The 27670-nt window shown below is 41.4% G+C and overlaps 1 protein-coding gene across 1 annotated transcript in view; it reads right to left on the bottom strand.

The window, feature by feature from the left end:
- The window catches only part of LOC138850966 (uncharacterized), a 48365-nt gene that overhangs the window by 11897 nt on the left and 8798 nt on the right, over positions 1-27670 (bottom strand). The window contains exon 3 of the mRNA XM_070080959.1: positions 15730-15835. Coding sequence (XP_069937060.1) covers positions 15730-15835 — 106 coding nt within the window. The remainder of the gene's footprint in view (positions 1-15729; positions 15836-27670) is intronic.

Raw genomic sequence — 27670 nt, 5'->3', positions numbered from 1 at the left:
AGACAACCTGGGATAACACAACATATATGTAGAGAACCTGGGATAACACAACATATGTGTAGAGAACCTGGGATAACACAACATATATGTAGACAACCTGGGATAACCCAACATATGTGTAGAGAACCTGGGATAACACAACATATATGTAGACAACCTGGGATAACACAACATATATGTAGACAACCTGGGATAACACAACATATGTGTAGAGAACCTGGGATAACACAACATATGTGTAGAGAACCTGGGATAACACAACATATGTGTAGAGAACCTGGGATAACACAACATATGTGTAGAGAACCTGGGATAACACAACATATGTGTAGAGAACCTGGGATAACACAACATATGTGTAGAGAACCTGGGATAACACAACATATGTGTAGAGAACCTGGGATAACACAACATATGTGTAGAGAACCTGGGATAACACAAAAAAGTCAGACACACTGACATATTTCCATTGGGGTCCTTTTACCTTATTATTATAATATAAAGGTTATAATATTATCATACTAAAAAGACTATCTACAATACGAGGGTCATTAAGACTATCTACAATACGAGGGTCATTAAGACTATCTACTACACGAGGGTCATTAAGACTATCTACTACACGAGGGTCATTAAGACTATCTACTACACGAGGGTCATTAAGACTATCTACTACACGAGGGTCATTAAGACTATCTACTACACGAGAGTCATTAAGACTATCTACTACACGAGGGTCATTAAGACTATCTACTACACGAGGGTCATTAAGACTATCTACTACACGAGGGTCATTAAGACTATCTACTACACGAGGGTCATTAAGACTATCTACTACACGAGGGTCATTAAGACTATCTACTACACGAGGGTCATTAAGACTATCTACTACACGAGGGTCATTAAGACTATCTACTACACGAGGGTCATTAAGACTATCTACTACACGAGGGTCATTAAGACTATCTACTACACGAGGGTCATTAAGACTATCTACTACACGAGGGTCATTAAGACTATCTACTACACGAGGGTCATTAAGACTATCTACTACACGAGGGTCATTAAGACTATCTACTACACGAGGGTCATTAAGACTATCTACTACACGAGGGTCATTAAGACTATCTACTACACGATCATTAAGGTCATTAAGACTATAAACTACACGAGGGTCATTAAGACTATCTACTACACGAGGGTCATTAAGACTATCTACTACACGAGGGTCATTAAGACTATCTACTACACGAGGGTCATTAAGACTATCTACTACACGAGGGTCATTAAGACTATCTACTACACGAGGGTCATTAAGACTATCTACTACACGAGGGTCATTAAGACTATCTACTACACGAGGGTCATTAAGACTATCTACTACACGAGAGTCATTAAGACTATCTACTACACGAGGGTCATTAAGACTATCTACTACACGAGGGTCATTAAGACTATCTACTACACGAGGGTCATTAAGACTATCTACTACACGAGGGTCATTAAGACTATCTACTACACGAGGGTCATTAAGACTATCTACTACACGAGGGTCATTAAGACTATCTACTACACGAGGGTCATTAAGACTATCTACTACACGAGGGTCATTAAGACTATCTACTACACGAGGGTCATTAAGACTATCTACTACACGATGGTCATTAAGACTATCTACTACACGAGGGTCATTAAGACTATCTACTACACGAGGGTCATTAAGACTATCTACTACACGAGGGTCATTAAGACTACTACACGAGGGTCATTAAGACTATCTACTACACGAGGGTCATGAAGACTATCTACTACACGAGGGTCATTAAGACTATCTACTACACGAGGGTCATTAAGACTATATACAATACCAGGGTCATTAAGACTATCTACTACACGAGGGTCATTAAGGCTATCTACTACACGAGGGTCATTAAGACTACTACACGAGGGTCATTAAGACTATCTACAATACGAGGGTCATTAAGACTATCTACTACACGAGGGTCATTAAGACTATCTACTACACGAGGGTCATTAAGACTATCTACTACACGAGGGTCATTAAGACTATCTACTACACGAGGGTCATTAAGACTATCTACAACACGAGGGTCATTAAGACTATCTACTACACGAGGGTCATTAAGGCTATCTACTACACGAGGGTCATTAAGACTACTACACGAGGGTCATTAAGACTATCTACAATACGAGGGTCATTAAGACTATCTACTACACGAGGGTCATTAAGACTATCTAATACACGAGGGTCATTAAGACTATCTTCTACACGAGGGTCATTAAGACTATCTACTACACGAGGGTCATTAAGACTATCTACAACACGAGGGTCATTAAGACTATCTACTACACGAGGGTCATTAAGACTATCTACTACACGAGGGTCATTAAGACTATCTACTACACGAGGGTCATGAAGACTATCTACTACACGAGGGTCATGAAGACTATCTACTACACGAGGGTCATTAAGGCTATCTACTACACGAGGGTCATTAAGACTATCTACTACACGAGGGTCATTAAGACTATCTACTACACGAGGGTCATTAAGACTATCTACTACACGAGGGTCATTAAGACTATCTACAATACGAGGGTCATTAAGACTATCTACTACACGAGGGTCATTAAGACTATCTACTACACGAGGGTCATTAAGACTATCTACTACACGAGGGTCATTAAGACTATCTTCAATATGAGGGTCATTAAGAGTATCTACTACACGAGGGTCATTAAGACTATCTACAATACGAGGGTCATTAAGACTATCTACTACACGAGGGTCATGAAGACTATCTACTACACGAGGGTCATTAAGACTATCTACTACACGAGAGTCATTAAGACTATCTACAATACGAGGGTCATTAAGACTATCTACTACACGAGGGTCATTAAGACTATCTACTACACGAGGGTCATTAAGACTATCTACAATACGAGGGTCATTAAGACTATCTACTACACGAGGGTCATTAAGACTATCTACTACACGAGGGTCATTAAGACTATCTACTACACGAGGGTCATTAAGACTATCTACAATACGAGGGTCATTAAGACTATCTACTACACGAGGGTCATTAAGACTATCTATTACACGAGGGTCATTAAGACTATCTACAATACGAGGGTCATTAAGACTATCTACTACACGAGGGTCATGAAGACTATCTACTACACGAGGGTCATTAAGACTATCTACTACACGAGGGTCATTAAGACTATCTACAATACGAGGGTCATTAAGACTATCTACTACACGAGGGTCATTAAGACTATCTACAATACGAGGGTCATTAAGACTATCTACTACACGAGGGTCATTAAGACTATCTACTACACGAGGGTCATTAAGACTATCTACTACACGAGGGTCATTAAGACTATCTACAATACGAGGGTCATTAAGACTATCTACTACACGAGGGTCATTAAGACTATCTACTACACGAGGGTCATTAAGACTATCTACTACACGAGGGTCATTAAGACTATCTACAATACGAGGGTCATTAAGACTATCTACTACACGAGGGTCATTAAGACTATCTACACGAGGGTCATTAAGACTATCTACAATACGAGGGTCATTAAGACTATCTACTACACGAGGGTCATTAAGACTATCTACTACACGAGGGTCATTAAGACTATCTACAATACGAGGGTCATTAAAACTATCTACTACACGAGGGTCATTAAGACTATCTACTGCACGAGGGTCATTAAGACTATCTACTACACGAGGGTCATTAAGACTATCTACAATACGAGGGTCATTAAGACTATCTACTACACGAGGGTCATGAAGACTATCTACTACACGAGGGTCATTAAGACTATCTACTACACGAGGGTCATTAAGACTATCTACAATACGAGGGTCATTAAGACTATCTACTACACGAGGGTCATTAAGACTATCTACTACACGAGGGTCATTAAGACTATCTACAATACGAGGGTCATTAAAACTATCTACTACACGAGGGTCATTAAGACTATCTACTGCACGAGGGTCATTAAGACTATCTACTACACGAGGGTCATTAAGACTATCTACAATACGAGGGTCATTAAGACTCTCTACTACACGAGGGTCATGAAGACTATCTACTACACGAGGGTCATTAAGACTATCTACTACACGAGGGTCATTAAGACTATCTACAATACGAGGGTCATTAAGACTATCTACTACACGAGGGTCATTAAGACTATCTACAATACGAGGGTCATTAAGACTATCTACTACACGAGGGTCATTAAGACTATCTACTACACGAGGGTCATTAAGACTATCTACTACACGAGGGTCATTAAGACTATCTACTACACGAGGGTCATTAAGACTATCTACTACACGAGGGTCATTAAGACGAGGGTCATTAAGACTATCTACTACACGAGGGTCATTAAGACTATCTACAATACGAGGGTCATTAAGACTATCTACTACACGAGGGTCATTAAGACTATCTACTACACGAGGGTCATTAAGACTATCTACTACACGAGGGTCATTAAGACTATCTACTACACGAGGGTCATTAAGACTATCTACAATACGAGGGTCATTAAGACTATCTACTACACGAGGGTCATTAAGACTATCTACAATACGAGGGTCATTAAGACTATCTACTACACGAGGGTCATTAAGACTATCTACAATACGAGGGTCATTAAGACTATCTACTACACGAGGGTCATTAAGACTATCTACTACACGAGGGTCATTAAGACTATCTACAATATGAGGGTCATTAAGAGTATCTACTACACGAGGGTCATTAAGACTATCTACTACACGAGGGTCATGAAGACTATCTACTACACGAGGGTCATTAAGACTATCTACAATACGAGGGTCATTAAGACTATCTACTACACGAGGGTCATTAAGACTATCTACAATACGAGGGTCATTAAGACTATCTACTACACGAGGGTCATTAAGACTATCTACTACACGAGGGTCATGAAGACTATCTACTACACGAGGGTCATGAAGACTATCTACTACACGAGGGTCATTAAGACTATCTACTACATGAGGGTCATTAAGACTATCTACAATACGAGGGTCATTAAGACTATCTACAATACGAGGGTCATTAAGACTATCTACTACACGAGGGTCATTAAGACTATCTACAATACGAGGGTCATTAAGACTATCTACTACACGAGGGTCATTAAGACTATATTTTAAATAAGTGACCCACTGATCAGAGCAGATCGACTGGTCCGAACCCTTGACTGGTCCGAACCCTTGACTGGTCCGAACCCTTGACTGGTCCGAACCCTTGACTGGTCCGAACCCGGGACTGGTTTCAAACAGTTTCGTTGGACAATAAAGCAGACTGTAAACGGATGGGTTTGTAGGCGCCCTTATAAACACAAACATTAAAAATCAGGAACGTGACGGTAAGCTGTCCAATATACAAAAAGAGTTAGAAACAGAAATACAAATAGCTAGAGCTTCATTTAAGGTTATTAATATAATATTCAAGAGGTTGCTAGTAGAATTGCAGTAAATCAACCATTCAAATCATTATGAAGCTGTGTGTAGTCTGTGGTCAGTCAAACAAACGGGCTTCCACATGGATAAATTGTCATTTTTGTGGAAATTGGTGTCACGCTCCTTGTGCAGATATCCCAGAACTAGCTACAAGCAGTATTAAAACAGAGAAGTGTTTTTGGGTATGCCCAAATGAGGAAAATCTGTGGACTAAAATCACAAGGGTATTAAAAGAGGATAACATCAAAGCTGCTTTCATAGAAAACCTGGAAGCTTTCTACAACAGATGGGAACATAAAAAGTCTGGGCTGAATGGTACTGCCCTTGATACTGGCCATGTAGTCACAAACTGTAAGGCTGGAGGTGATGTCCTGGTAGTCAGTAAATGTGGGGCTGATAGTGCTGTCCTGGGAGACAGTAATGGTGAAGCTGGAGGTGCTGTCCTGGGAGACAGAAATGGTGAAGCTGGAGATACTGTCCTGGGAGACAGTAATGGTGAAGCTGGAGATTTTGTCCAGGTAGTCGGGAATTATACGCAGGAAGGAATACATATAAATGACCTCATAGAGGACAGGAGCCATAGTAGGGAAACAAGTGTAGTCAAAGATAAGATAAAACCAATATTGCAAACTAGAAATACCGCAGGAAATAGCAAACAAGAGGACACCAATAGCAATAGTGAGGATAAATTACCAAAAACAACTGGTGGGAGCTCCATTGTTGGTGCTAGGGAGGATAGGAGTAAGACAGGGAAACATACACCAACAGGGAATACAGTCACAGAAACCCAAGGCAAACGGAAACCAAGCCTGTGCACATACTATGCACTTGGTATCTGCTGGCATGGGAAATCTGGAAAAACAGATGGGACATGCAACTATGACCACCCTAGAAAATGTCATGCCCATATGACAACAGGAAAATGCAAACTCCCTTCCTGTAAGCTTTTTCACCCTGAAATGTGTACCTCTTCAGTACAGGAAAGACTGTGCTATAACTTAAATTGCCAGGCATACCATCTAAAGGGGACAAAAAGATACAAAACATCCAGGCCATGGGAAAACCTGGGTAGCCACAGCCACTCAAGAGGGAGAGGTTTTTTAGTGCCAGGAAGGAAAAAAAAACTGGCAGGAAATGGCAGAAATCGTACACCAAATCCAGTCATTCCTGGAGTGGAACCACAGTCGATGGCCTCCACTCCAAACCAACAGATACAGATACTAATGCCGGAAAAAAAATCCCCCCCCAGTACCAACAATACCACCAGTCCGATAACATTCTTCTTTGCAAATATACAGGGTCTAAAGCCAGCAACAAACAACAAAATACCTTTCATCCGTGGACTGCTTGCAGAGGCAAAGGCAATGTTCGCGGCTTTCACTGAGACCCACATAAAGGATCACTTGGACAACGAAATATGGATCCCAGGTTACAACCTATACAGATGTGACAGAGTGAACAGGCAAAAGGGGGGGGTTGGCCTGTACATTGCAGAGTCACTTGTTTGCACAGAACTGCTTAATGCCTCAAATGACGTAGTGGAAGTTTTAGCAGTAAAGGTCGAGAACCAAAACCTAGTCATTATGGTAGTCTACAAGCCTCCGGATGCAACATCCCAGCAATTCCAGGAACAGCTGTTAAAAATTGACCACTGTCTGGAAAATCTTCCAGCTCCTGCACCCAACATCTTGCTCCTGGGGGATTTCAACTTAAGGCACCTAAAATGGAGGAATATAGCAAATAATATTGTTGCAGTAATAACACCAGGAGGCAGCTCTGATGAAAACTCACACTCACACGAGCTTTTAAATCTCTGCACAAAATTCAATTTAAACCAGCAAATAATAGAGCCTACTAGACTGGAGAATACACTAGACCTCATCTTCACTAACAATGATGATCTGATAAGAAATGTCACCATATCAAAAACAATATACTCAGATCACAACATAATTGAGGTTCAGACATGTATGCGTGGAGCCCCAGACCGACAAAATGAGACTAGTCACGAGGGAGCATTCACCAAATTCAACTTCAATAACAAAAACATAAAGTGGGACCAAGTAAACCAAGTCCTAACCGATATAAGCTGGGAAGATATACTAAGCAACACAGACCCAAACTTATGCCTAGAACAGATTAACTCGGTGGCACTCGATGTATGCACAAGGCTTATTCCTCTAAGAAAAAGGAGGAGTAGATGTAAAATAGAAAGAGACAGGCGCTCCCTTTACAGACGACGGAAAAGAATAACAGAGCGGCTAAAAGAGGTCAATATATCTGAAATGCGCAGGGAGACACTGGTCAGAGAAATAGCAAGCATCGAACTTAAGCTAAAAGAATCCTTTAGGAGTCAGGAATCGCGGGAAGAACTAAAAGCCATAAATGAAATCGAAAGAAACCCAAAGTATTTCTTCTCCTATGCCAAATCAAAATCGAGAACAACGTCCAGTATTGGGCCCCTACTTAAACAAGATGGGTCCTACACAGATGACAACAAGGAAATGAGTGAGCTACTCAAGTCCCAATATGACTCAGTTTTTAGCAAGCCGCTAACCAGACTGAGAGTCGAAGATCAAAATGAATTTTTTATGAGAGAGCCACAAAATTTGATTAACACAAGCCTATCCGATGTTATCCTGACGCCAAATGACTTCGAACAGGCGATAAATGACATGCCCATGCACTCTGCCCCAGGGCCAGACTCATGGAACTCTGTGTTCATCAAGAACTGCAAGAAGCCCCTATCACGAGCCTTTTCCATCCTATGGAGAGGGAGCATGGACACGGGGGTCGTCCCTCAGTTACTAAAAACAACAGACATAGCCCCACTCCACAAAGGGGGCAGTAAAGCAACAGCAAAGAACTACAGACCAATAGCACTAACATCCCATATCATAAAAATCTTTGAAAGGGTCCTAAGAAGCAAGATCACCACCCATCTAGAAACCCATCAGTTACACAACCCAGGGCAACATGGGTTTAGAACAGGTCGCTCCTGTCTGTCTCAACTACTGGATCACTACGACAAGGTCCTAAATGCACTAGAAGACAAAAAGAATGCAGATGTAATATATACAGACTTTGCAAAAGCCTTCGACAAGTGTGACCATGGCGTAATAGCGCACAAAATGCGCGCTAAAGGAATAACAGGAAAAGTCGGTCGATGGATCTATAATTTCCTCACTAACAGAACACAGAGAGTAGTCGTCAACAGAGTAAAGTCCGAGGCAGCTACGGTGAAAAGCTCTGTTCCACAAGGCACAGTACTAGCTCCCATCTTGTTCCTCATCCTCATATCCGACACAGACAAGGATGTCAGCCACAGCACCGTGTCTTCCTTTGCAGATGACACCCGAATCTGCATGACAGTGTCTTCCATTGCAGACACTGCAAGGCTCCAGGCGGACATCAACCAAATCTTTCAGTGGGCTGCAGAAAACAATATGAAGTTCAACGATGAGAAATTTCAATTACTCAGATATGGTAAACATGAGGAAATTAAATCTTCATCAGAGTACAAAACAAATTCTGGCCACAAAATAGAGCGAAACACCAACGTCAAAGACCTGGGAGTGATTATGTCGGAGGATCTCACCTTCAAGGACCATAACATTGTATCAATCGCATCTGCTAGAAAAATGACAGGATGGATAATGAGAACCTTCAAAACTAGGGAGGCCAAGCCCATGATGACACTCTTCAGGTCACTTGTTCAATCTAGGCTGGAATATTGCTGCACTCTAACAGCACCTTTCAAGGCAGGTGAAATTGCCGACCTAGAAAATGTACAGAGAACTTTCACGGCGCGCATAACGGAGATAAAACACCTCAATTACTGGGAGCGCTTGAGGTTTCTAAACCTGTATTCCCTGGAACGCAGGAGGGAGAGATACATGATTATATACACCTGGAAAATCCTAGAGGGACTAGTACCGAACTTGCACACGAAAATCACTCACTACGAAAGCAAAAGACTTGGCAGACGATGCACCATCCCCCCAATGAAAAGCAGGGGTGTCACTAGCACGTTAAGAGACCATACAATAAGTGTCAGGGGCCCGAGACTGTTCAACTGCCTCCCAGCACACATAAGGGGGATTACCAACAGACCCCTGGCAGTCTTCAAGCTGGCACTGGACAAGCACCTAAAGTCAGTTCCTGATCAGCCGGGCTGTGGCTCGTACGTTGGTTTGCGTGCAGCCAGCAGCAACAGCCTGGTTGATCAGGCGCTGATCCACCAGGAGGCCTGGTCACAGACCGGGCCGCGGGGGCGTTGACCCCCGAAACTCTCTCCAGGTAAACAATACGAGGGTCATTAAGACTATCCACTACACGAGGGTCATTAAGACTATCTACAATACGAGGGTCATTAAGACTATCTACAATACGAGGGTCATTAAGACTATCTACTACACGAGGGTCATTAAGACTATCTACAATACGAGGGTCATTTAGACTATCTACAATACGAGGGTCATTAAGACTATCTACAATACGAGGTCATTAAGACTGTCTACTACACGAGGGTCATTAAGACTATCTACAATACGAGGGTCATTAAGACTATCTACAATACGAGGGTCATTAAGACTATCCACTACACGAGGGTCATTAAAACTATCCACTACACGAGGGTCATTAAGACTATCTACAATACGAGGGTCATTAAGACTATCTACAATACGAGGGTCATTAAGACTATCTACAATACGAGGGTCATTAAGACTATCTACTACACGAGGGTCATTAAGACTATCTACAATACGAGGGTCATTAAGACTATCTACAATACGAGGGTCATTAAGACTATCCACTACACGAGGGTCATTAAGACTATTCACTACACGAGGGTCATTAAGACTATCTAATACACGAGGGTCATTAAGACTATCTACTACACGAGGGTCATTAAGACTATCTACAATACTAGGGTCATTAAGACTATCTACTACACGAGGGTCATTACGACTATCTACAATACGAGGGTCATTAAGACTATCTACTACACGAGGGTTATTAAGACTATCTACTACACGAGGGTCATTAAGACTATCTACTACACGAGGGTCATTAAGACTATCTACTACACGAGGGTCATTAAGACTATCTACAATACGAGGGTCATTAAGACTATCTACAATACGAGGGTCATTAAGAATATCCACTACACGAGGGTCATTAAGACTATCTACAATACGAGGGTCATTAAGACTATCTACAATACGAGGGTCATTAAGACTATCTACAATACGAGGGTCATTAAGACTATCTACTACACGAGGGTCATTAAGACTATCTACAATACGAGGGTCATTAAGACTATCTACAATACGAGGGTCATTAAGACTATCTACAATACGAGGGTCATTAAGACTATCTACAATACGAGGGTCATTAAGACTATCTACAATACGAGGGTCATTAAGACTATCCACTACACGAGGGTCATTAAGACTATCCACTACACGAGGGTCATTAAGACTATCTAGTACACGAGGGTCATTAAGACTATCTACAATACGAGGGTCATTAAGACTATCTACTACACGAGGGTCATTAAGACTATCCACTACACTGTGCCTCAATAGGTAGAGAATGTGCCTCAGTAGGTAGACACTGTGCCTCAGTAGGTAGACACTGTGCTTGTCTATACAGGAACTTCAGTCTGGCATTCGCTTTCTTTACTACACTGTTCCCTATCAATTCTCCTGACATGCATGGGTCAAAGGGGATTCCCAGATATTTTACTGATGAAACCAAAGTGATGGACTCCCCATTACACTGAACATTAAAATTATTTACCCTTCTCAGTTTATGTTTCGTTCCAAAGAGAATGGCTTCAGCTTTCCCTAGGTGTAATGATAGTTTGTTGTCTACTAACCATTTGCTGCAGGACTCCAGTTCCAGTGTTAAAATATTAGCAATATCTTGTGGGTCTTTACCTGACACTAACAGGGCACTGTCATCTGCATACAGTAGGAGTTTGCACTTGACATTGATAGGCATATCATTGACATAACATAAGAATAATAAGGGACCCAGAATACTACCTTGGGGAACTCCACATGTTATCGGCAGGGGTTCTGATTCTGTTTTGTTGATTTTGACTATTTGTCTCCTGTTGCTAAGGTAGGACTTAAACCAGTCTACAGAACCTATACCGATAGCTTGAAGTTTCCTACATAATATATTGTGGTTAGTATCGAAGACCTTGAAGTTTAACCAACTAAACTCGTAAATTATCAAAGAATCAATGTAGTAACATTTTTGCCAAATTCTACAGATGTTTAAAAAAATTAGAAAATCAGATGCATATAAATAAGTGAATTATACAGTTTATTACATAGCATGGCATTAATTATAATTTATATCAAGCAGAAGAAAATTTAAAAGTCTCATTGCTGGGTAGGTACCGCACTCAGCTCAGACAGGTCCCTGGTTTGATCCACAGTACGAGTGGAAATACTGGAGCGTATTTCCTTAAGAGAGTTGCTGTCCATGTTCACCTAGAAGTAAGTAGGTACCTGGGTGTTAGTCACCATACGTCTGCTCTCCTTGTTTATCTAGCACTAAGTAGGTACCTGGGTGTGAGTTATTTTACATCTGCTGTCCTTGTTCACCTAGCACTAAGTAGGTACCTGGGTGTTAATATGTGAAGACAAGACAATGTTTGGTGTTAATATGTGAAGACAAGACAATGTTTGATGTTAACATGTGAAGACAAGACAATGTTTGGTGTTAATATGTGAAGACAAGACAATGTTTGGTGTTAATATGTGAAGACAAGACAATGTTTGGTGTTAATATGTGAAGACAAGACAATGTTTGTGTTAATATGTGAAGACAAGACAATGTTTGGTGTTAATATGTGAAGACAAGACAATGTTTGGTGTTAATATGTGAAGACAAGACAATGTTTGGTGTTAATATGTGAAGACAAGACAATGTTTGGTGTTAATATGTGAAGACAAGACAATGTTTGGTGTTAATATGTGAAGACAAGACAATGTTTGATGTTAATATGTGAAGACAAGACAATGTTTGGTGTTAATATGTGAAGACAAGACAATGTTTGATGTTAATATGTGAAGACAAGACAATGTTTGGTGTTAATATGTGAAGACAAGACAATGTTTGGTGTTAATATGTGAAGACAAGACAATGTTTGGTGTTAATATGTGAAGACAAGACAATGTTTGGTGTTAATATGTGAAGACAAGACAATGTTTGTGTTAATATGTGAAGACAAGACAATGTTTGGTGTTAATATGTGAAGACAAGACAATGTTTGGTGTTAATATGTGAAGACAAGACAATGTTTGGTGTTAATATGTGAAGACAAGACAATGTTTGGTGTTAATATGTGAAGACAAGACAGTTTGGTGTTAATATGTGAAGACAAGACAATGTTTGGTGTTAATATGTGAAGACAAGACAATGTTTGGTGTTAATATGTGAAGACAACTCTGGGTGTCTAGTGAGACAAACCACAAATATTGATCTACAATATAATGATATAAATCTTATACCAGACTTATTAAAGATCTTTGTCAGGGAATAATTTAAGATAATGATATAAATCTTATACCAGACTTATTAAAGATCTTTGTCAGGGAATAATTTAAGATAATGATATAAATCTTATACCAGACTTATTAAAGATCTTTGTCAGGGAATAATTTAAGATAATGATATAAATCTTATACCAGACTTATTAAAGATCTTTTTCAGGGAATAATTTAAGATAATGATATAAATCTTATACCAGACTTATTAAAGATCTTTGTCAGGGAATAATTTAAGATAATGATATAAATCTTATACCAGACTTATTAAAGATCTTTGTCAGGGAATAATTTAAGATAATGATATAAATCTTATACCAGACTTATTAAAGATCTTTGTCAGGGAATAATTTAAGATAATGATATAAATCTTATACCAGACTTATTAAAGATCTTTGTCAGGGAATAATTTAAGATAATGATATAAATCTTATACCAGACTTATTAAAGATCTTTGTCAGGGAATAATTTAAGATAATGATATAAATCTTATACCAGACTTATTAAAGATCTTTGTCAGGGAATAATTTAAGATAATGATATAAATCTTATATAAGACTTATTAAAGATCTTTGTCAGAGAATAATTTAAGATAATGATATAAATCTTATACCAGACTTATTAAAGATCTTTGTCAGGGAATAATTTAAGATAATGATATAAATCTTATACCAGACTTATTAAAGATCTTTGTCAGGGAATAATTTAAGATAATGATATAAATCTTATACCAGACTTATTAAAGATCTTTGTCAGGGAATAATTTAAGATAATGATATAAATCTTATACCAGACTTATTAAAGATCTTTGTCAGGGAATAATTTAAGATAATGATATAAATCTTATACCAGACTTATTAAAGATCTTTGTCAGGGAATAATATAAGATAATGATATAAATCTTATACCAGACTTATTAAAGATCTTTGTCAGGGAATAATTTAAGATAATGATATAAATCTTATACCAGACTTATTAAAGATCTTTGTCAGGGAATAATTTAAGATAATGATATAAATCTTATACCAGACTTATTAAAGATCTTTGTCAGGGAATAATTTAAGATAATGATATAAATCTTATACCAGACTTATTAAAGATCTTTGTCAGGGAATAATTTAAGATAATGATATAAATCTTATACCAGACTTATTAAAGATCTTTGTCAGGGAATAATTTAAGATAATGATATAAATCTTATACCAGACTTATTAAAGATCTTTGTCAGGGAATAATTTAAGATAATGATATAAATCTTATACCAGACTTATTAAAGATCTTTGTCAGGGAATAATTTAAGATAATGATATAAATCTTATACCAGACTTATTAAAGATCTGTGTCAGGGAATAATTTAAGATAATGATATAAATCTTATACCAGACTTATTAAAGATCTGTGTCAGGGAATAATTTAAGATAATGATATAAATCTTATACCAGACTTATTAAAGATCTTTGTCAGGGAATAATTTAAGATAATGATATAAATCTTATACCAGACTTATTAAAGATCTTTGTCAGGGAATAATTTAAGATAATGATATAAATCTTATACCAGACTTATTAAAGATCTTTGTCAGGGAATAATTTAAGATAATGATATAAATCTTATACCAGACTTATTAAAGATCTTTGTCAGGGAATAATTTAAGATAATGATATAAATCTTATACCAGACTTATTAAAGATCTTTTTCAGGGAATAATTTAAGATAATGATATAAATCTTATACCAGACTTATTAAAGATCTTTGTCAGGGAATAATTTAAGATAATGATATAAATCTTATACCAGACTTATTAAAGATCTTTGTCAGGGAATAATTTAAGATAATGATATAAATCTTATACCAGACTTATTAAAGATCTTTGTCAGGGAATAATTTAAGATAATGATATAAATCTTATACCAGACTTATTAAAGATCTTTGTCAGGGAATAATTTAAGATAATGATATAAATCTTATACCAGACTTATTAAAGATCTTTGTCAGGGAATAATTTAAGATAATGATATAAATCTTATACCAGACTTATTAAAGATCTTTTTCAGGGAATAATTTAAGATAATGATATAAATCTTATACCAGACTTATTAAAGATCTTTGTCAGGGAATAATTTAAGATAATGATATAAATCTTATACCAGACTTATTAAAGATCTTTGTCAGGGAATAATTTAAGTTAATGATATAAATCTTACACCAGACTTATTAAAGATCTTTGTCAGGGAATAATTTAAGATAATGATATAAATCTTATACCAGACTTATTAAAGATCTTTGTCAGGGAATAATTTAAGATAATGATATAAATCTTATACCAGACTTATTAAAGATCTTTGTCAGGGAATAATTTAAGTTAATGATATAAATCTTACACCAGACTTATTAAAGATCTTTGTCAGGGAATAATTTAAGATAATGATATAAATCTTATACCAGACTTATTAAAGATCTTTGTCAGGGAATAATTTAAGATAATGATATAAATCTTATACCAGACTTATTAAAGATCTTTGTCAGGGAATAATTTAAGATAATGATATAAATCTTATACCAGACTTATTAAAGATCTTTGTCAGGGAATAATTTAAGTTGACTTACCGCAACTTTGACAATTCTTGCACTTGATCCATTCCATAGTGGCGTTGCCAGTGATACTCACAGTGCTGATCTGATAGATTCTTGGTTCAGTGTTCTGCAGTCGTGCCTGGGAAATATACTTTTCATATATATATATATATATATATATATATATATATATATATATATATATATATATATATATATATATATATATATATATATAGTTCCTTGATAATGTGAGTAGTCACGAAAGCGCTTGGAATTTCTCTATTCTTTCAGAGTGGTTGTTTTGCATATATATATATATATATATGTATATATATATATATATATATATATATATATATATATATATATATATATATATATATATATAAACACAAGCCACTGGGGGTGGAAATCTTGAGCTCAAGTACTTTCACATTTTCAGTGCATCATCAGGAGCTATACAATGTTGCAAGTCTCCAAATGAAGAAAGGAGCACAGTGCAGGTTCGTCACCTGCTGCAGGCTCTCTCAGAATGTGGGCCAACAGTTGGTGCCACCCAGCACCAGGGTTTTGAGAAGTCGATTAAGAAATTATAAGATACAATACATACCCCCAAGCTATTTTCTAGCCGGTTAGAACAGGTCAGGTGACTTGAGAAAATACATTTCTCAGTGGATACTATATATATGGATTACTATTATTCTGCATAACCTTTTTAATTAGGAAAAGAAAGGAAATAAACGTGCCCTTTGTCCATTTAAATGTCTTGTTCTGGGGTGCTCAGATGTTCTTATGGGTATTCAGATGCTATCAGGGGTACTCAGATGTTCTCAGGGGTATTCAGATGTTCTCATGGGTACTCATATGTTCTCATGGGTACTCAGATGTTGTCATGCGTACTCAGATATTCTCAGGGGTACTCAGATGTTCTCAGGGGTACTCAGATGTTATCAGGGGTACTCAGATGTTCTCATGGGTACTCACATGTTCTCAGGGGTACTCAGATGTTCTCAGAGGTACTCAGATGTTCTCAGGGGTACTCAGATGTTATCAGGGGTACTCAGATGTTCTCAGGGGTACTCAGATGTTCTCAGGGGTACTCAGATGTTCTCAGAGGTACTCAGATGTTCTCAGGGGTACTCAGATGTTCTCAGGGGTACTCAGATGTTCTCAGAGGTACTCAGATGTTCTCAGGGGTACTCAGATGTTCTCAGGGGTACTCAGATGTTCTCATGGGTACTCAGATGTTCTCAGGAGTACTCAGATGTTCTCATGGGTACTCAGATGTTCTAAGGGGTACTCAGATGTTCTCAGGGGTACTCAGATGTTATCAGGGGTACTCAGATGTTCTCAGGGGTACTCAGATGTTCTCAGGGGTACTCAGATGTTCTCAGAGGTACTCAGATGTTCTCAAGGGTACTCAGATGTTCTCAGTGGCACTCAAATGTTCTCATGGGTACTCAGATGTTCTCAGGAGTACTCAGATGTTCTCTCGGGTACTCAGATGTTCTAAGGGGTACTCAGATGTTCTCAGAGGTACTCAGATGTTCTCAGGGGTACTCAGATGTTCTCAGGGGTACTCAGATGTTCTCAGGGGTACTCAGATGTTCTCAGGGGTACTCAGATGTTCTCAGGGGTTCTCAGATGTTTTCAGGAGTAATCAGATGGGCACTCAGATGTTCTCAGGGGTACTCAGATGTTTTCACGGGTACTGAGATGTTCTCAGGGGTACTCAGATGTTCTCATGGGTACTCAGATGTTCTCAGGGGTACTCAAATGTTCCCAGGCGTACTCAGATGTTCTCAGGGGTACTCAGATAAGCTCACTCAGATGTTCTCAGGGTACTCAGATACTCAAATGATGGGTACTCTCATGCGGATGTACTCAGATGTTCTCAGGGGTACAGATGTTATCAGATCAGATGTTCTCATGGGGTACGCAGATGTTCTCAGGGTACTCAGATGTTCTCAGTTGTACTCAGATGTTCTCAAGGTTACTCAGATGTTCTCAGGTGTACTCAGATGTTCTCAGGGGTACTCAGATGTTCTCAGGGGTATTCAGATGTTCTCAGGGGTACTCAGATGTTCTCAAGGGTACTCAGATGTTCTCAGGGGTACTCAGATGTTCTCATGGGTACTCAGATTCTCAGGAGTACTCAGATGTTCTCATGGGTACTCAGATGTTCTAAGGGGTACTCAGATGTTCTCAAGGGTACTCAGATGTTCTCAGGGGTACTCAGATGTTATCAAAGGTACTCAGATGTTCTCAGGGGTACTCAGATGTTCTCAGGGGTACTCAGATGTTCTCAGGGGTACTCAGATGTTCTCAGGGGTACTCAGATGTTCTCAGGGGTACTCAGATGTTCTCAGGAGTACTCAGATGTTCTCAGGAGTAATCAGATGTTCTCAGGAGTACTCAGATGTTCTCAGAGGTACTCAGATGTTCTCAGGGGTACTCAGATGTTCTCAGGGGTACTCAGATGTTCTCAGGGGTACTCAGATGTTCTCAGGGGTACTCAGATGTTCTCAGGGGTACTCAGATGTTCTCAGGGGTACTCAGATGTTCTCAGGGGTACTCAGATGTTCTCAGAGGTACTCAGATGTTCTCAGGGGTACTCAGATGTTCTCTGGGGTACTCAGATGTTCTCATGGGTACTCAGATGTTCTCAGAGGTGCTCAGATGTTCTCAGGGGTACTCAGATGTTCTCAAGGGTACTCGGATGTTCGCAGGGGTACTCAGATGTTCTCAGGGGTACTCTTATGTTCTCAGGGGTACTCAGATGTTCTCAGGGGTACTCAAATGTTCTCATGGGTACTCAGATGTTCTAATGGGCACTCAGATGTTCTCAGGAGTACTCGGATGTTCTCAGGGGTACTCAGATGTTCTCAGGAGTACTCGGATGTTCTCAGGGGTACTCAGATGTTCTCAGGAGTACTCGGATGTTCTCAGGGGTACTCAGATGTTCTCAGAGGTACTCAGATGTTTTCAGGGGTACTCAGATGTTCTCAGGGTACTCGTGTTCTCAAGGGTACTCAGTTCTCATGTTCAGGGGTACTCAGATGTTCTCAGGAGTACTCAGATTCTCAGTACTCAGATGTTCTCAGGGGTACTCAGATGTTCTCAGGGGTACTCAGATGTTCTCAGGGGTACTCAGATGTTCTCAGGGGTTCTCAGGGGTACTCAGATGTTCTCAGGGGTACTCAGATGTTCTCAGGGGTACTCAGATGTTCTCAGGGGTACTCAGATGGGTATTCAGATGTTCTCAGGGGTACTCAGATGTTCTCAGGGGTACTCAGATGTTCTCAGGGGTACTCAGATGTTCTCAGGGGAACTCAGATGTTCTCAGGGGTACTCAGATGTTCTCAGGGGTACTCAGATGTTCTCAGGGGTACTCAGATGTTCTCAGGTGTACTCGGATGTTCTCAGGGGTACTCATATGTTTTCATGGGTACTCAGATGTTCTCAGGGGTACTCAGATCTTCTCAGAGGCACTCAGATGTTCTCATGGGCACTCAGATGTTCTCAGGGGGTACTCAGATGTTCTCAGGGGTACTCAGATGTTCTCAGGGGTACTCAGATGTTCTCAGGGGTACTCAGATGTTCTCAGGGGTACTCAGATGTTCTCAGATGTTCTCACTCAGATGTTCTCAGGGGTACTCAGATGTTCTCAGGGGTACTCAGATGTTCTCAGGGGTACTCAGATGTTCTCAGGGTAGAGGTACTCAGATGTTCTCAGGGGATACTCAGATGTTCTCAGGGGTACTCAGATGTTCTCAGGGGTACTCAGATGTTCTCAGGGGTACTCAGATGTTCTCAGGGGTACTCAGATGTTCTCAGGGGTACTCAGATGTTCTCAGGGGTACTCAGATGTTCTCAGGGGTACTCAGATGTTCTCAGGGGTACTCAGATGTTCTCAGGGGTACTCAGATGTTCTCAGAGGTACTCAGATGTTCTCAGGGGTACTCAGATGTTCTCAGGGGTACTCAGATGTTCTCAGGGGTACTCAGATGTTCTCATGGGTACTCAGATGTTCTCAGAGGTGCTCAGATGTTCTCAGGGGTACTCAGATGTTCTCAGGGGTACTCAGATGTTCTCAGGGGTACTCAGATGTTCTCAGGGGTACTCAGATGTTCTCATGGGTACTCAGATGTTCTCATGGGTACTCAGATGTTCTCAGGGGTACTCAGATGTTCTCAGGAGTACTCAGATGTTCTCAGGCGTACTCAGATGTTCTCAGGGGTACTCAGATGTTCTCAGGGGTACTCAGATGTTCTCAGGGGTACTCAGATGTTCTCAGGGGTACTCAGATGTTCTCAGGGGTACTCAGATGTTCTCAGGGGTACTCAGATGTTCTCAGGGGTACTCAGATGTTCTCAGGGGTACTCAGATGTTCTCAGGGGTACTCAGATGTTCTCAGGGGTACTCAGATGTTCTCAGGAGTACTCGGATGTTCTCAGGGGTACTCAGATGTTCTCAGAGGTACTCAGATGTTCTCAGGGGTACTCAGATGTTCTCAGGAGTACTCAGATGTTCTCAGGGGTACTCAGATGTTCTCAGGGGTACTCAGATGTTCTCAGGAGTACTCAGATGTTCTCAGGGGTACTCAGATGTTCTAATAGGTACTCAGATGTTTTCAGGGGTACTCAGATGTTCTCAGATGTTCTCAGGGGTAGGGGTACTCAGATGTTCTATGTTCAGATGTTTTCAGGGGTACTCAGATGTTCTCAGGGGTACTCAGATGTAGGGGTACTCAGATGTTCTCAGGGGTACTCAGATGTTCTCAGGAGTACTCAGACGTTCTCAGGGGTACTCAGATGTTCTCAGGAGTACTCAAGATGTTCTCAGGGGTACTCAGATGTTCTCAGGGGTACTCAGATGTTCTCAGGGTAATCAGATGTTCTCAGGGGTGATGTTCTCAGGTACTCAGATGTTCTCAGGGGTACTCAGGATTCTCATGGGTACTCAGATGTTCTCATGATGTTCTCAGGGGTACTCAGATGTTCTCAGGGGTACTCAGATGTTCTCAGGGGAACTCAGATGTTCTCAGGGGTACTCAGATGTTCAAAGCTGCGGTACTCAGATGTTCTCAGGGGTACTCAGATGTTCTCAGGGGTACTCAGATGTTCTCAGGGGTACTCAGATGTTCTCAGGAGTACTCAGATGTTCTCAGGGGTACTCAGATGTTCTCATGGGTAATCAGATGTTCTCAGGGGTACTCAGATGTTCTCAGGAGTAATCAGATGTTCTCAGGGGTACTCAGATGTTCTCAGGGGTACTCAGATGTTCTCAGGGGTACTCAGATGTTCTCAGGGGTACTCAGATGTTCGCAGGGGCACTCAGATGTTCTCAAGGGTACTCAGATGTTCTCAGATGTTCTCAGGATGTTCTCAGGGGTACTCAGATGTTCTCAGTACTCAGATGTTCTCATGGGTACTCAGATGTTCTCAGGGGTACTCAGATGTTCTCAGGGGTACTCAGATGTTCTCATGGGTACTCAGATGTTCTCAGGGGTTCTCAGATGTTCTCATGGGTAATCAGATGTTCTCATGGGTACTCAGATGTTCTCAGGGGTACTCAGATGTTCTCAGGAGTAATAAGATGTTCTCAGGGATGTTCTCAGGGATGTTCTCAGGGGTACTCAGATGTTCTCAGGGGTACTCAGATGTTCTCAGGGGTGCTCAGATGTTCTCGTGGGTACTCAGATGTTCTCAGGGGTACTCAGATGTTCTCAGAGGTACTCAGATGTTCTCAGGGGTACTCAGATGTTCTCAGGGGTACTCAGATGTTCTCAGGGGTACTCAGATGTTCTCAGGGGTACTCAGATGTTCTCAGGGGTACTCAGATGTTGTCAGGGGTACTCAGATGTTCTTCTCAGAGGGGGTACTCAGATTTTCACTCAGATGTTCTCAGGGGTGGATGTTCTCATGGGCACTCAGATGTTCTCAAGGGTACTCAGATGTTCTCAGGGGTACTCAGATGTTCTCAGGGGTACTCAGATGTTCTCAGGGGTACTCAGATCTTCTCAGAGGTACTCAGATGTTCTCATGGGCACTCTGATGTTCTCAAGGGTACTCAGATGTTCTCAGGGGTACTCAGATGTTCTCACGGGTAGTCAGATGTTCTCAACGGTACTCAGATCTTCTCAGAGGTACTCAGATGTTCTCATGGGCACTCAGATGTTCTCAAGGGTACTCAGATGTTCTCAAGGGTACTCAGATGTTCTCAGGGGTACTCAGATGTTCTCAGGGGTACTCAGATGTTCTCAGGGGTACTCAGATGTTCTCAGGGGTACTCAGATGTTCTCAGGGTTACTCAGATGTTCTCAGGGGCACTCAGATGTTCTCAAGGGTACTCAGATGTTCTCATGGGTACTCAGATGTTCTCATGGGTACTCAGATGTTCTCATGGGTACTCAGATGTTCTCAGGAGTACTCGGATGTTCTCAGGGGTATTCAGATGTTCTCAGGGGTACTCAGATGTTCTCAGGGGTACTCAGATGTTCTCAGGGGTACTCAGATGTTCTCAGGGGTACTCAGATGTTCTCAGGGGTACTCAGATGTTCTCAGGGGTTCTCAGATGTTTTCAGGGGTAATCAGATGTTCTCAGGGGTACTCAGATGTTCTCTGGGGTACTCAGATGTTCTCAGGGGTACTCAGATGTTCTCAGGGAAACTCAGATGTTCTCAGGGGAACTCAGATGTTCTCAGGGGTACTCAGATGTTCTCAGGGGTACTCAGATGTTCTCATGGGTACTCAGATGTTCTCAGGGGTACTCGGATGTTCTCAGGGGTACTCATATGTTTTCATGGGTACTCAGATGTTCTCAGGGGTACTCAGATCTTCTCAGAGGTACTCAGATGTTCTCATGGGCACTCAGATGTTCTCAAGGGTACTCAGATGTTCTCAGGGGTACTCAGATGTTCTCAGGGGTACTCAGATGTTCTCAGGGGTACTCAGATGTTCTCAGAGGTACTCAGATGTTCTCATGGGCACTCAGATGTTCTCAAGGGTACTCAGATGTTCTCAGGGGTACTCAGATGTTCTCAGGGGTACTCAGATGTTCTCAGGGGTACTCAGATCTTCTCAGAGGTACTCAGATGTTCTCATGGGCACTCAGATGTTCTCAAGGGTACTCAGATGTTCTCAAGGGTACTCAGATGTTCTCCGGGGTACTCAGATGTTCTCAGGGGTACTCGGATGTTCTCAGGTGTACTCAGATGTTCTCAGGGGTATTCAGATGTTCTCATGGGTACTCAGATGTTCTCAAGGGTACTCAGATGTTCTCAGGGGCATTCAGATGTTCTCATGGGTACTCAGATGTTCTCATGGGTACTCAGATGTTCTCAAGGGTACTCAGATGTTCTCAGGGGTATTCAGATGTTCTCATGGGTACTCGGATGTTCTCAGGGGTACTCAGATGTTCTCAGGGATACTCAGATGTTCTCATGGGTACTCAGATGTTCTCATGGGTACTCAGATGTTCTCAGGTGTACTTGGATGTTCTCAGGGGTACTCAGATGTTCTCAGGGGTACTCAGATGTTCTCATGGGTACTCAGATGTTCTCATGGGTACTCAGATGTTCTCAGGTGAACTTGGATGTTCTCAGGGGTACTCAGATGTTCTCAGGGGTACTCAGATGTTCTCAGGGGTACTCAGATGTTCTCAGGGGTACTCAGATGTTCTCAGGGGTACTCAGATGTTCTCAGGGGTACTCAGATGTTCTCATGGGTACTCAGATGTTCTCAGGGGTACTCAGATGTTCTCATGGGTAATCAGATGTTCTCATGGGTACTCATATGTTCTCAGGGGTACTCAGATGTTCTCATGGGTACTCAGATGTTCTCAGGGGTACTCAGATGTTCTCAGGGGTACTCAGATGTTCTCAGGGGTGCTCAGATGTTCTCATGGCTACTCAGATGTTCTCAGGGGTACTCAGATGTTCTCAGAGGTACTCAGATGTTCCCAGGGGTACTCAGATGTTCTCAGGAGTACTCAAATGTTCTCAGGGGTACTTATATGTTCTAAGAGGTACTCAGATGTTCTCAGAGGTACTCAGATGTTCTCATGGGTAATCAGGTGTTTTCAGGGGTACTCAGATGTTCTCAGGAGTAATCAGATGTTCTCAGGGGTACTCAGATGTTCTCAGGGTACTCAGAAGTTCTCAGGTGTACTCAGATGTTCTCAAGGTTACTCAGATGTTCTCAGGTGTACTCAGATGTTCTCAGGGGTATTCAGATGTTCTCAGGGGTACTCAGATGTTCTCAAGGGTACTCAGATGTTCTCAGGGGTACTCAGATGTTCTCAGGGGTACTCAGATGTTCTCAGGGGTACTCAGATGTTCTCAGGGGTACTCAGATGTTCTCAGGGGTACTCAGATGTTCTCAGGGGTACTCAGATGTTCTCAGGGGTACTCAGATGTTCTTGGGGGTACTCAGCTGTTCTCAGGTGTACTCAGATGTTCTTAGGGGTACTCAGATGTTCTCACGGGTACTCAGATGTTCTCAGGCGTACTCAGATGTTCTCAGGGGTACTCAGATGTTCTCAGGGGTACTCAGATGTTCTCAGGGGTACTCAGATGTTCTCAGGGGTACTCAGATGTTCTCAGGGGTACTCAGATGTTCTCAGGGGTACTCAGATGTTCTCAGGGGTACTCAGATGTTCTCAGGGGTACTCAGATGTTCTCATGGGTACTCAGATGTTCTCAGGGGTACTCAGATGTTCTCAGGGGTACTCAGATGTTCTCAGGGGTACTCAGATGTTCTCAGTTGTGTTCTCAGTTGTACTCAGACGTTCTCAGGGGTACTCAGATGTTCTCATGGGTACTCAGATGTTCTCAGGGGTACTCAGATGTTCTCAGGGGTACTCAGATGTTCTCAGGGGTACTCAGATGTTCTCGGGGGTACTCAGATGTTCTCAGGTGTACTCAGATGTTCTTAGGGGTACTCAGATGTTCTCACGGGTACTCAGATGTTCTCAGGGGTACTCAGATGTTCTCAGGGGTACTCAGATGTTCTCAGGGGTACTCAGATGTTCTCAGGGGTACTCAGATGTTCTCAGGGGTACTCAGATGTTCTCAGGGGTACTCAGATGTTCTCAGGGGTACTCAGATGTTCTCAGGGGTACTCAGATGTTCTCAGTTGTACTCAGATGTTCTCAGGGGTACTCAGATGTTCTCACGGGTACTCAGATGTTCTCAGGGGTACTCAGATGTTCTCAGTTGTACTCAGATGTTCTCAGGGGTACTCAGATGTTCTCACGGGTACTCAGATGTTCTCAGGGGTACTCAGATGTTCTCAGTTGTACTCAGATGTTCTCAGGGGTACTCAGATGTTCTCAGGGGTACTCAGATGTTCTCAGTTGTACTCAGATGTTCTCACGGGTACTCAGATGTTCTCACGGGTACTCAGATGTTCTCACGGGTACTCAGATGTTCTCCGGGGTACTCAGATGTTCTCACGGGTACTCAGATGTTCTCACGGGTACTCAGATGTTCTCACGGGTACTCAGATGTTCTCACGGGTACTCAGATGTTCTCCGGGGTACTCAGATGTTCTCAGTTGTACTCAGATGTTCTCAGGGGTACTCAGATGTTCTCACGGGTACTCAGATGTTCTCAGGGGTACTCAGAGTTATCTCTTTAATTTTCGTAAATATTGTCAACCAGTCTTCTCAGTGTCTATTATGTCTTTCTTGGGAATCTTCGATATCATCTGGAGATTTCCAGAGCAGGAAACTAATGTCAAAGACCTGGGAGTGATCATGTCGGAGGATCTCACCTTCAAGGGCCATAACATTGTATCAATCGCATCTGCTAGAAAAATGACAGGATGGATAATGAGAACCTTCAAAACTAGGGATACCAAGCCCATGATGACACTCTTCAGGTCACTTGTTCTATCTAGGCTGGAATATTGCTGCACACTAATAGCACCTTTCAAGGCAGGTGAAATTGCCGACCTAGAAAATGTACAGAGAACCTTCACGGCGCACATAACGGAGATAAAACACCTCAATTACTGGGAGCGCTTGAGGTTCCTAAACCTGTATTCCCTGGAACGCAGGAGGGAGAGATACATGATTATATACACCTGGAAAATCCTAGAGGGACTAGTACCGAACTTGCACACGAAAATCACTCACTACGAAGGCAAAAGACTTGGCAGACGATGCACCATCCCCCCAATGAAAAGCAGGGGTGTCACTAGCACGTTAAGAGACCATACAATAAGTGTCAGGGGTCCGAGACTGTTCAACTGCCTCCCAGCATACATAAGGGGGATTACCAATAGACCCCTGGCTGTCTCCAAGCAGGCTTTGGACAGACACTTAAATCCAATACCTGACCAGCCGGGCTCTGGTTCATACGTCGGTTTGCGTGCGGCCAACAGTAATAGCCTGGTTGATCAAGCCCTGATTCACCATGAGGCCTGTCACAGACCGGTCCGCGGGGGCGTTGACCCCCCGGAACTCTCTCCAGGTATACTCCAGGTATGATCTTAATTTCTAATATCCTTTAACCTATGTTATCACATAATCTTGTGTGCCTGTCAATGTATGGTACAGTAACAGCTAGACTTGTTATATAACCATTCATAACAGACGTACCATGCAGTTTTGGTGCGTAGACACAGGTTGGGCGTCACCAATCCATCATGAAGCCACCTGGTATAATGAGCAATCCTGTGATTATGAATAGCATTGTTGAAGATTATGTACAGTAATCTCTATGTTTCTTTCCATGACTGAACTGTCAGATACAATAATTTGGGCAGCATCCCACCCCGGCGGTTGATTACAGGAAATAACGTGATTAAAGTTGACATTTGACTCCTGCCCTGTCCTGACTGAGTATTTATGTTGGGTTATTCTGGCTTCCAGGAGTTTACCTGTTTGACCGATATATGAGAGAGGACACTGAGTACATGGGACCTTGTAAACCCACCAACTTTGATGGAGGATGTGTTTAATCAGCCTTTGTTTTACTGTCCCCGTGTTTTTGAAAGCCAGGTTTATATTGATCTTTTTTAATGCCTCACGCAGGCAAACCAAGTTCACTAGAACATTTTCCCTGGCAGTCATTTCCTTAGGTTCAGTCGTGTAGAAAGTCTTTCTTGCTGACAGTAGTGCCTTCTCAACAAAATCCCTGGGATATCTCAGGATTGTGTCTATGTTGAATATCTTATTGATTCTTGCTGACAGTAGTGCCTTCTCAACAAAATCCCTGGGATATCTCAGGTTTGTGACTATGTTGAATATCTTACTGATTCTTGCTGACAGTAGTGCCTTCTCAACAAAATCCCTGGGAAATCTCAGGTTTGTGCCTATGTTGAATATCTTACTGATTCTTGCTGACAGTAGTGCCTTCTCAACAAAATCCCTGGGATATCTCAGGTTTGTGCCTATATTGAATATCTTACTGATTCTTGCTGACAGTAGTGCCTTCTCAACAAAATCCCTGGGATATCTCAGGTTTGTGCCTATGTTGAATATCTTACTGATTCTTGCTGACAGTAGTGCCTTCTCAACAAAATCCCTGGGATATCTCAGGTTTGTGCCTATGTTGAATATCTTACTGATTCTTGCTGACAGTAGTGCCTTCTCAACAAAATCCCTGGGATATCTCAGGTTTGTGACTATGTTGAATATTTTACCGATTCTTGCTGACAGTAGTGCCTTCTCAACAAAATCCCTGGGATATCTCAGGTTTGTGCCTATGTTGAATATCTTACTGATTCTTGCTGACAGTAGTGCCTTCTCAACAAAATCCCTGGGATATCTCAGGTTTGTGCCTATGTTGAATATCTTACTGATTCTTGCTGACAGTAGTGCCTTCTCAACAAAATCCCTGGGATATCTCAGGATTGTGTCTATGTTGAATATCTTATTGATTCTTGCTGACAGTAGTGCCTTCTCAACAAAATCCCTGGGATATCTCAGGTTTGTGCCTATGTTGAATATCTTACTGATTCTT

Source organism: Cherax quadricarinatus, unplaced genomic scaffold (genome assembly GCF_038502225.1).
Source record: "Cherax quadricarinatus isolate ZL_2023a unplaced genomic scaffold, ASM3850222v1 Contig1350, whole genome shotgun sequence".
In the NCBI taxonomy this organism is placed as follows: Eukaryota; Metazoa; Arthropoda; class Malacostraca; order Decapoda; family Parastacidae; genus Cherax; species Cherax quadricarinatus.
The sequence above is the reverse complement of the archived record's forward strand: the minus strand, read 5'-3'. Positions and strand labels throughout refer to the sequence as shown.